Source organism: Gopherus evgoodei, chromosome 10 (genome assembly GCF_007399415.2).
Source record: "Gopherus evgoodei ecotype Sinaloan lineage chromosome 10, rGopEvg1_v1.p, whole genome shotgun sequence".
Lineage (NCBI taxonomy): Eukaryota > Metazoa > Chordata > Testudines > Testudinidae > Gopherus > Gopherus evgoodei.
This window is the reverse complement of record NC_044331.1, coordinates 27,827,239-27,843,022: the sequence shown is the minus strand read 5'-3', so window position 1 is coordinate 27,843,022 and position 15,784 is coordinate 27,827,239. Positions and strand designations below refer to the sequence as shown.

The 15,784-nt window shown below is 40.1% G+C and overlaps 1 protein-coding gene across 4 annotated transcripts in view; it reads right to left on the bottom strand.

Moving 5' to 3' along the window:
• Nucleotides 1-15,784, bottom strand: part of MINDY2 (MINDY lysine 48 deubiquitinase 2) — a 96,353-nt gene that overhangs the window by 47,538 nt on the left and 33,031 nt on the right. For all 4 annotated transcript variants that reach the window (XM_030579029.1, XM_030579025.1, XM_030579028.1 and 1 more), the window contains exons 4-5: nucleotides 4,651-4,809; nucleotides 2,137-2,239 (exon numbers count right to left, since the gene is read on the bottom strand). In XM_030579029.1, the coding sequence (XP_030434889.1) occupies nucleotides 2,137-2,239; nucleotides 4,651-4,809 (262 nt within the window). The remainder of the gene's footprint in view (nucleotides 1-2,136; nucleotides 2,240-4,650; nucleotides 4,810-15,784) is intronic.

Below are 15,784 nucleotides of genomic sequence, written 5' to 3'. Positions count from 1 at the left end.
TCTTCAGAGGATATGCACCAGCTTTTGTAATCGAAGCTGAGATTTCCCAAGCACTTCCACCAAAACACACTTTTAGGAAAAATAAAAAAAGAAAGATTCATTGACTACAGAAAGATAGATTTTAAGTGATTATAAGCGGCAGGCACAGAGATCAAAGTTGGTTAGTTAAGAAATAAAATAGTTAGAATTTAAACTGCACTTCTAACAGACTAAACAAGATTTGAATCAAGGAATGTTTCACTCTAACAGCGGTTACAATTCCTCAATACTCACAGACTGGACTACCTTCCAGCCTGAGACCAAACTTCCCCAGTTCAAAATCTGTGTCTTCCAGATGTGCTTCCAGGTGTTGAGATGGAGGTGGGGGAGAGAGGCCAAGTGATGTCACTCTCTCTTTTTATAATTTCCTCTAGCTGCTAGAAAGATCCTTGCTGTGATGCGGGGATCAGTCAGTCCCCATTAGGCAAGCAATCTCCATTGCTCTAAGGAGCCTCTGGGATAGTGGATTGTTTTCTTGGCCAATTAATGCTGTCTTGGGCCTCCTTCGTTGTAACTGAAAGGCTGGTTGTGGGCATTCCCAACCTCACAACATATTTCAGTAACACATATAGCAATGCTTAATAACTTCAAACAATGATAGTACATACAGTCCAACAGGATATTAAATGTTCAACAGAACAAGATTTGTTAAATGATACCTCACAAGGCATACTTTGTACAAAACCCACCACAATCATATGATAATGATAAATATTGGAGGTCCCTGTGTGCTACTTTAAGGTACAGAGTGTCACACCTGTCCCCTGTAACACACTGCCTCAAGTATAAAACCTTATGGAATTGAAGAGGCTAGAGTGTTTGCAGAAGTCACAAAGCCTTGTGGAACTAAACACTGGTCAGGCTTGTGCTACACCCTTTCTGATATTGACAAACATTTTCATAATGGCTTCAATGGCATATTTAGAAATAGTATTGTAAAGACTACTAAATTAAAAATGAGTATTCCCATGAAATTTTGATTGAAATTTAAATAGAAGTGGATCCAAAGTATTAAAGTAAGGCTATCTGTAGAGGAATAAGAATAAAGTTTGGTACCAGTCCTGAAATTTCAAGAATAATCTTTAGCTCTTCAAACTCCTTATATATACTTGCAGTTGAATAGAAAACTGAGTATGTGATGATACATACTTATTTTCAGAGTACCTTGCTGTAACTGAAATGTTGAATGCAAAATTCTAAGCTCTTGTGTTTTCTGTAGATCTATCACTGATGACCTCCCAGTACTGATAAGGCTCTCTGCCTCTCACAGTGCAACTAACATAATGAGCCACTAATCAGGCTTCAAAAACTTCATCCCTGCCTGATTCAACTGTAGTCTATGGATCAAACTTTAGAACAAAAATGGATTTCGATACATTCTATATTTTTGTGAAATACATGTTCACTCACATGTGCAGTTCACACATATGCATTTTTACTGGCACTATTTTTCATATCCCTTCACCAGTAAAGGAAGGCTCCCTTATTACAAAGTCCAAAGGCACAAACCACAGAAAGAACAGCTGATACATTGCAAATCTCAATAATGTATAATAGCTTTTCTTTATGTTTCCAATCTGAAATCTTGAGACCTACCATGTGTAGAAGTACTATATCTTTCTAATAGTGATTTTCCCTTTTCCAGATGATAAAGTTCCCATGTCTAGACATGATATGTCTAGACATGATATGTTGAGACGTAGCAGATCTGAAATCTGTCACTGACCCATGACTGAATGTTGCCCATGAGACCTCAAACTACTGAAATTCTGTACGAGATTTCTCCAGCTTTTTAAAATTTAAAAATAGCAGAGCTCAGAGGTTTGCAAAGCTTTGTAAATTCCACCCACAGAGGGCAATCCCAGTGCAGAAGGTTTAATGGGCAAAGATGCAGTTGAGGAGATTTAATGTGCATGATTAATGCAGTTTATCACATGGATGTCACCACTACATGACAGACTACATATACAGTAGGCCAATATGCAAAATGTATAATTTAAAAAGTTAAATAATTTTTAAAAAGGTAAACTGATACTGCACTTCATTAGTTCCAGTAATGAAAGAAGAAAAATAATTACAATGACAGAGTTCACCCACCTTCACTAACCAGCTCACTGTTGTCCGACTGTTTACAACAGATTATCTTCTCCACCAATTGATTGTAACTACAATTACCAACTGCCTTCACAATGTCAGCAATCTGGAAAAACAAATAATTCATTTATCTTTATGAAGAACAGAAAATCCATTGTTTGTTCCTGTGTGCCTACTGGAATTGTTCATAAGAAAAAATACATCAAAAATAAATTGTCCACAAGAGGTTTGTCTTTTGACTATACCACACTAAGATCAATACATAGCCCTAGTTCAAGAAGCCTTAACCCAAGGATGTTGCACACGTTTTGCAGAGAGTGCAGAATTCCATTTTAATTATGGAGCTAGGGTTTAAGTTTCATACTACACACTGCCCTCAATATACAGTAGAATATTCAATTATATCAGTGGGAGATCTGCATAAAGATCAGGGGTAGAATCAGTCTTTTAAGCAATACCTGAACTTTCAGTTATTTTTTCAATTATGTGTTATTGGCACAGCTAGCTTCACTTAGTGCAAAATATGCTGCTTTTTAAAAAAAAAAAACACAAAGAAATCACCCCCCCCTTCCTTCCTTATTCCTTTTTTCTGTATCATGCCTTCATATTTTTCAGAGCCATTGTTGCAGGCACCCTACAGACTCAGGCAGATGACACTGCCTTAATAGTACTTGGTATACATCTGGAAGATGCTCTGCAACTATGAGGGTTACAAGCTTTATCTTTTAAATGTGAAAACTTTTATTCTGCGGAATCTGTGTGTCATGTGGATCACATAAAAATCGATCAATACATGCCTACTTAAGCCACATATCTTTGCTGCTTTTTAGAATACATTATAATGTGCTGCAAATCACTTACATGTATGTTCCAGAGGATCCCAAAGAAAAGTTAAAATTAGATGGCTTCATCTAGTATTGTTCTCTTTTTTAATGCTCAAACATTTAGCATACAAAAAATGATGCATTCCTATTTTTAGAAAGGCTATTACAAAGTTTTCACAATTTAAAAAAAAAAACAAAAGACACACCATGTCTGCCACAGTTGTCTCTGGGAGCTCATAAAAATCTTGATCTACACAAAATCTGTTAACTAATGCCAAGTAAACTGAAAATGTAGATGTTAACCTGTACATAAATAATTTTCCATCCTCATTCCCTTAGAGAAATACCTGAGGGAACAGTTAGCTTTTTACATTAAAGAAATAATGTAAAAAGCTAAGGAAATTCTGGCTCTGTTAGATCAGCACGGGAAATGATTTCCAGAATTAAGGTTCCTCCATTAAGAGATCTTCCCCACCAAATCTCAAAATACTCAGCTCTATAAACTATAACATGAGCATATCAGCTGATTTAAACCATATTGGAAGATCAGAGTCAGATGCCCAAGTAGCTGGGAAAAAAACTTGGTGAATACCAACTTAAAATCTAAGTTCTTCAGACCATGGATTACTTCATGTGTTTCTAAATCAGTGGTGCTTCAGTCATAGCTGGTGCCACAAGGGACTAACCTAATAATAAATAACTATTGATATCAGTATAAAAGGCTTGATTTGCACCTGGAAGCAAACAGGAAACCAGAAAAAAGTTTTGGAACACCAATATGTGCTTCTCCCTTGGCCAAAACTACAACAACTATTGTTTCTCCTGTTCTCCAGTGTTATCACCCATAGAGTTCCCAAAGGTCTGGACTACAGATGTAGGGTGCATGTCAGAGAGAGACAGATTGCTGTCTATAGTGCTAAAATGAGATGAAAAGATTTTCTGGCCATGAAAATTGCCAGGTGAAATAAAAAAAACACACCTAGAAAAAAAGCCTAGATGATTACAAGACAGAGCCACAGATCATTAGGGACACATCAATCATATAGACAGGCTACTCTAGCCATATAACTCCCCAGCCAAACAGTATCACCGTCCTTTCTTAATTGCATGGCATCTCAGCCAGCCCATCTTAAACAAAATTATATCACTTATTCTTACTTGGTTTTAACACTGTGGGTTCTTGAAACAGAAGCTGCTAAAAGCAGGTAGGAATTTCAGGAAGGAGGGAAGTCACATGTTCACTAACTTCTTAGTGTCCAAATTCTTATAGGAGCAATCAAGGTAAGAAATTAATACCACTCCTGGAAAGGGCAAAATAAAACTCAATACCCTAGACCAGCAGTGCTATTTTGCACTATTTTGGACGTAAAATAGACTTGTCTAAAGTCTGGAACTTTCTAACATTCAGTCATTGCAAAGTTATAGTGCCTTAAAATGACCAGCATGATTCACAACACGCTTCAAAGTGAAATTTTAATCTTTCTGGGTGCAGACTCAAAAGAAAACATGATCAGCTCACTGAGACTCCTGTTTACACAACAAAAGAGACTATACGCCTTAGGTTAAAATTAAACAAGAATCTGAAAATTCTGATGTGCCATAAATAAATCTGAAGCTCTTCAAACATTCCCCCAGTAAAACATAAAATAGTTCAGGCAGGAAATAGATAAATCATATAAGCTATTTTGCTTACCTGAGGATCCACTAACCATCCATGGTACAAAGGGATATCAAGAAGGTCAAACACTATGCATTCAGGTGTGTATTCAAAAACTCGTACACCAGTGAACTTCACGTTCACGTCCAGACCTGTCTGTAGCTTATGTAGGATAGCCATTGCATCACTCATATTCTGACAATAGAAAGAAAAATATAGATTAACCAAATGGACAGCACTAGAGAATTTTCTACGCTTGGTAGCTATTCTTGTAAATTAATCATTTCATCCAATTCAGTGTTTTATATAAAACTTGCAAAAGGGCACATTAGGTAAACAATGGATTCAATACATTTTCTCATTAGTTACACAAGTATCACAACTTAAGATGTATCCTCAAATACAAGAAAATATAAATTCACTTACAATTTTGTGTAACAAATAATCTACATGTACTAAACAGCACAATTTAAGTTCATTAAACCTATTTATATAAATTGAGGTGGTATGTCAGAGGTCCCAGTCCCATATGAAAGGCATTGTACAAGCAATATAACAAAGGGCTCCTAGCCTGAAGACTTAAACAGTTTATATATTTTAAAATAAGATCAGTTTTCCTCCTTTCCATCCCTGACTTCAATTTATTGATTTGAAGGAAGGCAAAGTAGCAATGCACAGAAGAGTCTGGAATAGCATTTGAGGCATAAGTTTGTTATAATGCCCACATCAGCAATGGCTGAAGACTCTGGTTCCATGTTACACAAAGGACCTGTATTATGGAACTTGAATGGATGAGCGGCACATACAGAGAGATGCTGCTGACAGGATGATAAGTTATTAAACAGTGTTAGTAGCCGCAAATATTACAGTAACTTTCCCCATTCTTCCAGAGCAGCTCTGCAGACTGCCATTTGCAGTTCCCTCACTGAGTTCTGTCTCACTTCATGCTGCTTGTCACTCTTGCCTCCAAAGTTAAAAAAAGGGTGCTTTGAGTAATTCCTCTTTTTTCTCTCCATGCCCCCAACAGCCTCAAGCCAGACACTTGGAGAAAAGGTGGTTACAGGAATGTCATCTTTTCCCATGGACAAAGTCCCATATTTCTGGGGATGTTCTTGTGAGTTCTAACCCAGATGTGAGGGCAACACCCCTGCTTTCAAACAACGAATGGAGAAAAGGGCCAGAAAGACAAAATGAACCAGAACTATAAGGAATGACTTGGAATCATAGAATATCAGGGTTGGAAGGGACCTCAGGAGGTCATCTAGTCCAATCTCCTGCTCAGAGCAGGACCAATCCCCAACTAAATCATCCCAGCCAGGGCTTTGTCAAGCCTGACCTTAAAACCTCTGAGGAAGGAGAATTCACCACCTCCCTAGGTAACCCATTCCAGTGCTTCACCACCCTCCTAGTGAAAAAGTTTTTCCTAATATCCAACCTAAACCTCCCCCACTGCAACTGGAGACCATTACTCCTTGTTCTGTCATCTGCTACTACTGAGAACAGCCTAGATCCATCCTCTTTGGAACCCTCTTTCAAGTAACTGAAAGCAGCTATCAAATCCCCCCTCATTCTTCTCTTCTGCAGACTAACAATCCCAGTTCCCTCTGCCTTTCCTTATAAATCACGTGCTCCAGCGCCCTAATCATTTTCGTTGCACTACAGTACTTCTTTTTGTTGTTGTTGCCCTCTGCTGGACTCTTTCCAATTTTTCCACATCCTTCTTGTGGAGTGGGGCCCAAAACTAGACACAGTACTCCAAATGAGACCTCACCTATGCCAAATAGAGGGGAATGATCATGTCCCTCGATCTGCTGGCAATGCTCCTACTTATATACAGCCCAAAATTAGCCTTCTTGGCAACAAGGGCACACTGTTGACTCATATCCAGCTTCTCATCCACTGTAACCCCTAGGTCCTTTTCTGCAGAACTGCTGCCTAGCCACTCAGTCCCTAGTCTGTAGCAGTACATGGGATTCTTCCGTCCTAAGTGCAGGATTCTGCACTTGTCCTTGTTGAACCTCATCAGATTTCTTTTGGCCCAATCCTCTAATTTTTGTCTAGGTCCCTCTGTATCCTATCTACACTCCTCTCAGTTTAGTGTCATCTGCAAACTTGCTGAGGGTGCAGATTATTAATGAAGATACTGAACAAAACCAGTCCCAGGACTGACCCTTGGGACATTCCGCTTGATATCAGCTGCCAACTAGACATGGGCCATTGATCACTACCTGTTGAGCCCAATGATCTAGCCAGCTTTCTATCCACCTTATAGTCCATTCATCCAGCCCATACTTCTTTAACTTGCCGGCAAGAATACTGTGGGAGACTATATCAAAAGCTTTGCTAAAGTCAAGGAATAACACGTCCACTGCTTTCCCCTCATCCACAGAGCCAGTTATCTCATCATAGAAGGCAATCAGGTCAGGCATAACTTGCCCTTGGTGAATCCATGTTGACTGTTCCTCATCACTTTCCTCTCCTCGAAGTGCATCAGAATTGATTCCTTGAGAACCTGCTCCATGATTTTTCCAGGGACTGAAGTCTTTTAAAATCTCAAATAGTTTTGATAAACTGTAATTATTAAAGTAATGTTGGGAAGTGAAAACTGACCACTAATCTAAATGGCAAAAGCAGCAGTTCAAAGTGCTTGATATCAACAATAGACATGATTAGAGAATTAAACATTAAGTCAGCGTTACAGAATTCTATTTGCTCACTAACTCGGAATGAGGTTTTAGTTTGTTGTCCCCCAAATTTAGCTGAATAAAAAAAAAAAACTTGGAATGAGGCTTTAATTGTTAAAATAGGTGAATAAAAATTAAGATCACCACCACTTCTGTAGAAGGTTCACCTTAGGCACTAAACAAATTAAAAAAAAACAAAACAACCACTTCATATTAACATAGTAAATTCCTGCAACATTCAAAACATACCTTTCAAATGCTAGTTGTTTCAGCTGTAAGAAACATGGCATGGAAGTAACTCTTAAGGTGACATGTCCTACCTAGTTCTAGAGGAATCTGGCTTTGAACTGAGCTGTGAGCCTTTCACACCAGGGGAAAAAAAACAAACAAAAAAATACCCTACATACAAAGCATACAGAGATTTTTCACTAAGCTTTAATGAGTGCTCATAAAGAAGGATAACAGCTGAAGCTATCTTAGCGTATGTCTACGCTACGGGATTATTTCGATTTTACATAAACCGGTTTTGTAAAACAGATTGTATAAAGTCGAGTGCACGCGGCCACACTAAGCACATTAATTCGGCAGTGTGCGTCCATGTACCCAGGCTAGCATCGATTTCTGGAGCGTTGCACTGTGGGTAGCTATTCCGTAGCTATCCCATAGTTCCCACAGTCTCCTCCGCCCCTTGGAATTCTGGGTTGAGATCCCAGTGCCTGAAGGGGCAAAACACATTGTCGCGGGTCGTTCTGGGTATAGCCTCACCCCTCCCTCCGTGAAAGCAGCAGACAACCATTTTGCGCCTTTTTTCCTGGGTGAACTGTGCAAATGCCACAGCACAGCAAGCATGGACCCTGCTCAGATCAAGACCGCAATCGTGGATGTTGTAAACACCTCGCGCATTCTCGTGCAGTCTATGCTGAAACAAAACCCGCAAAGCCAGCAAGGCGGCGGCAGCTACGGCAGAGCGGCGACGAGAGTGATGAGGACATGGACACAGAATTCTCTCAAACCGCGGGCCCCTGCGCTTTGGAGATCCTGCTGGTAATGGGACATGTTCCAGCCATTGAATGCCGATTTTGGGCCCGGAAAACAAGCACAGACTGGTGGGACCGCATAGTTTTGCGGGTCTGGGATGATTCACAGTGGCTGCGAATCTTTCGCATGCGTAAGGGCACTTTCATGGAACTTTGTGACTTGCTTTCCCCTGCCCTGAAACGCCATAATACCAAGATGAGAGCAGCCCTCACAGTTGAGAAGCGAGTGGCAATAGCCCTCTGGAAGCTTGCAATGCCAGACAGCTACCGGTCAGTCGGGAATCAATTTGGAGTGGAAAAATGTACTGTGGGGGCTGCTGTGATGCAAGTAGCCAAAGCAATCATTAAGCTGCTGCTATGAAAGGTTGTGACTCTGGGAAACGTACAGGTCATAGTGGATGGCTTTGCTGCAATGGGATTCCCTAACTGTGAAGGGGCGATAGATGGAACCCATATCCCTATCTTGGCACCAGAGCACCAGGGCACCCAGTACGTAAACCGCAAGGGGTACTTTTCAATGGTGCTGCAAGCACTGGTGGATCACAAGGGACGTTTCACCAACATCCACGTGAGATGGCCAGGAAGGGTTCATGACACTCATCTTCAGGAACACTACCCTGTTTAAGTGGCTGCAGCAAGAGAATTACTTCCCAGACCAGAAAACAACAGTTGGTGATGTTGAAATGCCTGTTATCCTGGGTGACCCAGCCTACCCCTTGATGCCATGGCTCATGAAGCCATACACAGGCAGCCTGGACAGTAGTCAGGAGCTGTTCAACTACAGGCTGAGCAAGTTCAGAATGGTGGTAGAATGTGCATTTGGCCATTTAAAGGCACGCTGGCGCACATTACTGACTCGCTCAGACCTCAGCCAAACCAATGTCCCCATTGTTATTGCTGCTCGCTGTGTGCTCCACAATCTCAGAGAGTAAGGGGGAGACCTTTATGGCAGGGTGGGAGGCTGAGGCAAATCACCTGGCCGCTGATTATGTGCAGCCAGACACCAGGGCGATTAGAAGAGCACACCAGGAAGCGGTGAGCATCAAAGAAGCTTTGAAAACGAGTTTCATCACGGGCCAGGGTACGGTGTGACTGTTGTGTTTGTTTCCCCTTGATGACCCCCCCCCCCCGATTGACTCATTCCCTGTAAGCAACCCACCCTCCCCCTATAGTGATCAGATCCAGTACCTCCCGTGCGGTTCATGCTGGAGCTCTTTTTCGATTTCAGGAGACTGCATTGTTACCTGTGCTGGTGAGCTCTCCATGCTGGCCAAACAGAAAATGAAATTCAAAAGTTCACGGGGCTTTTCCTGTCTACCTGGCCAGTGCATCCGAGTTCAGATTGCTGTCCAGAGCGGTCACAGTGGTGCACTGTGGGATACCGCTCGGAGGCCAATACCGTCGATTTGCAGCCACACTAACCCTAAACCTATATGGTAATACAGATTTCAGCGCTACTCTCGTTGGGGAGGAGTACAGAAACTAGTTTAAAGAGCCCTTTATATCGATATAAAGGGCCTTGTTGTGTGGAGGGGTGCAGCGTTAAACCGGTTTAACTCTGCTAAAATTGGTATAAACGCGTAGTGTAGACCAGGCCTAAGTCAATATCTCCTAGGGAAAAGGATATAAAGTGGGGCTGTCAAGCGATTAAAAAAATTACTCGCAATTAATCATGCGATTAAAAAAATTAAATCGTGATTAATCACACTGTTAAACAGAATACCATTCATTTTAAATGTTTGGATGTTTACTACATTTTCAAATATATTAATTTAAATTACAACACAAAACAAAGTGTACCATGCTCACTTTATATTTATTACAAATATCTGCACTGTAAAAAACTAAAAAATTGTATTTTTCAATTCCCCTCATACAAGTACTGTAGCGCAATCTCATTCATGAAAGTTGAACCTACAAATATAGAATTATGTACAAAAAACTATATTAAAAAATAAAACAATGTAAAACTTTAGAGTCTACCAGTCCACTCAATCTTACTTCTTGGTCAGGCAATCACTCAGACAAGCAAGGTTGGCTACAATTTGCAGGAGATAATACTGTCTGCTTCTTGTTTACAATGTCACCTGAAAGTGAGAACAGGCGTTCGCATGGCACTGTTGTAGCTGGCATTGCAAGATATTTGTCGCTTCACGCTTCAACCACCATTCCAGAGGACATGCTTCCATGCTGGTGATGGGTTCTGCTGAATAGCGATCCAAGGTAGTGAGGACTGACGCATGTTCATTTTCATCAGCTGAGTCAGACGCCACTAGCAGAATGTTGATGTTTTTAATTTTTTTTTTCGGTTTGGGTTCTGTAATTTCCACATCAGAGTTTTGCTCTTAAGACTTCTGAATGCATGCTCCATACCTCATCTCGCTCAGATTTTAGATGGTACTTCAGAGTCTTAAACCTTGGGTCAAGTGCTCTAGCTGTTTTTAGAAATCTCACATTGGTATTTTGCATTTTGTCAAATCTGCTGTGAAAGTGTTCTTAAAACGAATATAATATGTGCTGGGTCACCATCCAAGACGGCTATAACATGAAATATATGTAGAATGCAGGTAAAACAGAGCAGGAAACATACATTCTCCCCCCCTAAGAAGTACAGTCACAAATTTAATTGATGCATTTTTTTTAAACAAGCATCCGCAGCATGGAAGTATATCCTCTGGAATGGTGGCCGAAGCATGAAAGGGCATATAAATACCTTGCAACGCCGACTAGAAAAGTGCCACACGAACGCCTGTCCTCACTTTCAGGTGACATTTTAAATAAGTAGGCAGCAGTATCTCCTGTCAGTGTAAACAAACTTATTTGTCTTAACAACTGGCACAATAAGTAGGACTGAGTGGACTTGTAGGCTCTGAAGTTTTACATTGTTTTGTTTTAGAGCGCAGTTATGCAACAACAACAAAAATTCATATTTGTAAGTTAAACTTTCACGATAAAGAGATTGCACTTCAGTACTTGTATGAAGTGAATTGAAATATATTATTTCTTATCATTTTTACAAAGCATATATTTGTATTAAAAATAATATAAAGTGAGCACTGGGCACTTTGTTGTAATTGAAATCAATATTGAAAAGGTATAGAAACATCCAAAAATATGTAATGAATTTAAATTGGTATTCTATTGTTATAAGTGAGATCAATTTTTTTAATCACAATTAATTTGAGTTAATTGCGTGAGTTAACTGTGATTAATTGACAGCCCTAATATAAAGTAATAAGAGGAGGCACCCAAGATCAATGCCTTGTGAGATCTCCACACAGTTTTGCAGGATCATCCACCAAAACAGATGAAGGTATGATCTGAGAAGCAAGAGGAGAAAAAGGAGAGGGCAGTATCTTGCAGCAAGACAGACCAGGATTTTGAGGAGAGTATTATTGCAGTGTCAATAGTTGCAAAGGGCTCAAAGAGGCTATGAGAAATGGCTATCAAGACACCACTAAAAACTAAAAGCAATTTCAGAGGACTGGAATTAGTGGAAAATTGATTAAAAAACGGGGAGTCAGGATGGAAATGGAGGAGAGAAGGAATCAGAAGACCAGTCCCACTTCTGTTAAGGTGGCTGGAGGTAGAAAAGATGGGAATGGAGAAAAAGGGTTAGATGCACTGGAGATTAGGGAGAGTAAGCAGAAGAGGAAATGGAGTCAAAAGTAAGAGAACATGGAGTTAATGAAAACAGTTGGAGAGGAATGAAGGGAAAGAAAGATAGTGAGAAGAGGAAAGAATGGAGAAAATGACGAATGGGCTACATGGTGAGTATCAAGGAAAAATAAGTGGCAGACTATGATTAGTGAGCCAATTTGGTAAATAAGAGTGTTAAATGGGTACGCCACAAAATGACCTGAACAAATGAAAAGCAATCTACTAAATGGCAGTGAATTCCCAGACAACTGGAATGATTAAACAAGAGAGTAGATTTCTAAAGTTAGTAGTTAATTTTTAAGCAGGTTAATGAATCAATAAAAAGATAAGACAGGACTTGCATCTGTGTTAAGATATAGTAAAAAAAGGAATTAAAAAAATCAGTGTACATGCACACAGTCTAACTTCTCTCCTCGTAACTCAGTCAATTCAAAAAGTATTTTCATTCAACTTCCTAATGATATATGTGCGCCAATTTTTGAGTTTCTACCCCAACCTTTAAGATACTAGGGAACTATCATTCAAAAAGGCTTTTTTTTTTTTAAATTTAATTTTTTGGCAAGAGTGTCATTTCCTCCCTACCCACTACACATTCTCTCTTCCTACTTAAAATCAACTGAACTATTTTTACTCAAATCTCTAGAGGAGATCAAACCCTGGAAAGTTTCATCCCAAAATGTAAAAGTTTGCAAAGTTATAACAGTTGAAAGGGGCTTTTTAAAATGACAATGCTCTATCTACTTTAACCATAGGCATATGCTCCACTTGTATCATTTTATTCTACAACCTGTGATGTAATATCTAGTAGCACTATCTGCATGATGAGTCCATAAAATATTTTTTATGAAACCATAATTACAAAATGGGAATTTCAGATTAAAATATGCACTGGAGTAATGCAAGTTTGCTGGCATATACAGGCCAAAAAAGTTTGCCACAAAGTTAGCTTCATCATTAAATCCTTTATCACTGAATTGAATTTAAGTATGGCAGTATTGGTCGAAAAGAAGAGTTATTAGAACACACATCAGCATAATGTTATACAAAAATTCTAACTCAAGAATATGGAATCATGGATAACAAAATTAGTTTGTGTGTAAAAAAACTATTAGTTGATATGCGTGGGTAAGATTGTACAAAGTGATGTAAAGTATTCTATCAAATTTAAGAAATAGTATGGTAATACATACACACACACAAGAAAACAAAGTTTCATCTCAATCTTTAACTCTGGCATTTAGTGACTTGAGAGCTTAAGCAAATAATAGCCCATTACATTTTCCCATATAATTACTGCTTTGAGGGTAGAAAAGTATTTTATACCTAAACTGATGAATTTCAATGACAATTTTGAGAATCTGATTTCAGTATAATAATGATATCATGAATTTTTCATTTCTGCTAATTTCTGTTAAACTGGGTGCCTGCCCTCTGTTAAAACAACAACAACATTATGTAAAATGTACTATTTGAAACCAAATCATTTCTTCATTATCTAAATGGATTAAGTTTTCACTTATATAAACTTAAACTAACAATGTCTAGTTTATTTCAAAAAAGCACATTAAAAACTCTACTCATCTAGAACTCTTCGCTTTGGAATCTGGCATCTGTGGAGACTGACCCACCATTCATGACTTAAATTGTATGAAAAGTAACTTCATGAAGCTAGGAACTGAGCCTAAGGCTCCATATCGCTTTTACTGATGGTCAAGCCAGAGCTTTATGCAGGCTATCAATTAAACATATTACTCCTGGGGGAATTTTGCACCAAAAAATTAAATGTTCTGCAAAATTCTGCATATTTTGTCAAAACAACAATATAAATCACACCAGTTTCAAATTATTTTGCTAATTTATTTCAAAATACCTGTCAACAGGTATGTCTGTAACAATACAGACAAACAAACAAGATTCAGGAAACGTTATTTGAGAAAACGATTCCTTATTAGGCATATTAATATGTAACTTGACTAATAATTCATTTAAACCTACAATACAGAAATGTATTTCCCACACCTCTCAGAACCAGTGCAAAGGCTTGAGGGAGTCGGGGTAATAGAGGAGCTGAGGGAGAGGGAAGTAATTGCTGGGAAAGAGCCTGGGAGTGAAACTGGACAGTTGCTGGGTGTGGGTGCAAGAGGTATGGAACAGGGGTTTTGGGGGCTAGGGCAAATTGTTTAGGGGCTAGAGAAATTATTAGTGCAAATTGTCTGGTGGGGTTTTTTGCCTTTCTTGAAGTATCCTGAAGGTCCAGTTTTAGGTTAATAAGGAGAAAAGACAACCTTAAAACTTTTAAATTCTTAAGTGGTGTAATTTCATCACAAGCTGTGTTCAGTATTGGCATGAAGTTCAAACTAGCCAGCTCCCAGAGGTAAACATGAGTAAAATCCATCCATGTCTGCTTCTTTCTCTTGCATGCACACACTGTAGTAGAATGAAAGTAGTACCCAAATTAAGGTTGTCTATATCTTAACTTTAAAGTGCTTGATTCTACACTCTTAAACAAAATGTTTCCATCAACATATGATTTCTCTCTCTCTCTCTCACACACACACACAGTCCAATTTATTTATTTATTTATTTATTTTAAAAGGCAAGACCAAGTTCTGCTGTGAACAACTGTAGTTGTGAAGTGTTAGGCAACCTTAATATTGGGATGTTACCTCTATGTGCTGTACCAGGACGAACTTGGACTTGATGTTGTTTACCAACAGGCCCAGAGTGGCACATGTGGACAGGATGAGGGCCACATGATCCCACACCTGCAATTTGGAGCTGCCTTTGATCAGTCAGTCGTTGAGATAGAGGAAGATCTGAACCCCACGACGTCTGAGGTAGGCTGCTACCACAGACATGCACTTTGTGAAAGCCCTGGGAACGTGGACAGGCCAAACAGGAGGACCGTAAATTGGTAGTGTTCCTGCCCAACTGTGAAATAGAGGAAACATCTGTGCCCCTCAAATATATGGAATGTGGAAGTATGTGTCCTGCCGATCAAGGGAGACATACCAGTCCCCGGGATCCAGAGAGGGGATGATGGAGGCCAGAGAGACCATGCGAAACTTGAGTTTTACCATGCACTGGTTCAGGCCTCACAAGTCCAGGATGCGCCTGAGCCCTCCTTTGGCCTTTGGGATAATGAAGTAGCAGGAGTAGAAACCTTTGTGTCTGGACTCTGCTGGTACCACTTCCACCATTCCTAGGCCAAAGAGCCACCACACCTCCTGCTTGAGCAGGGCCTCATGAGAGGGGTTCCAGGAGGGACGGAGGCCAGGCGGGGTAGAGATAAAACTGTAGGGTGTAGCCCCCGGAGACGGTGCTAAGGACCCATCGGTCTGAGGTCAACCACGACCATTGCGGGAGAAAGAGCAAACAGTTAGAGAAGGGAAGCTTTACTGCAGGTGGATCCCTGGTATGAACTGGTAAGTTGCTCCCAGGAGTCCCGTCAAAACTGGCGCTTTCCTGCCTGTCTACCGTCGGAGGGCCGAGGTGGGGGGCGAACTGGGACTGCCTCTGCCAGCGTTTCTTATAGTCCCTTGATTTTTTTTTTTTATAAGGGGGCTCATATTTAGAGTGGGTGGCCTGGGTGGGAGCTGCTGCAGCTTAAACTTGGTCCTGGCCAGGGCTGGAACAGAGAGGCCAAGGGTCATTAATGTTGTTCAAGAATCCTTCAGGCCGTGCAATTTCACGTCTGTCTGTTCCGCAAAACAGGGCCCTGCCATTGAACCGAAGGTTCTGTAAGGAGTTCTGCGCCTCGCTGGACAGCCCAGACAGCAGGAGCCATGA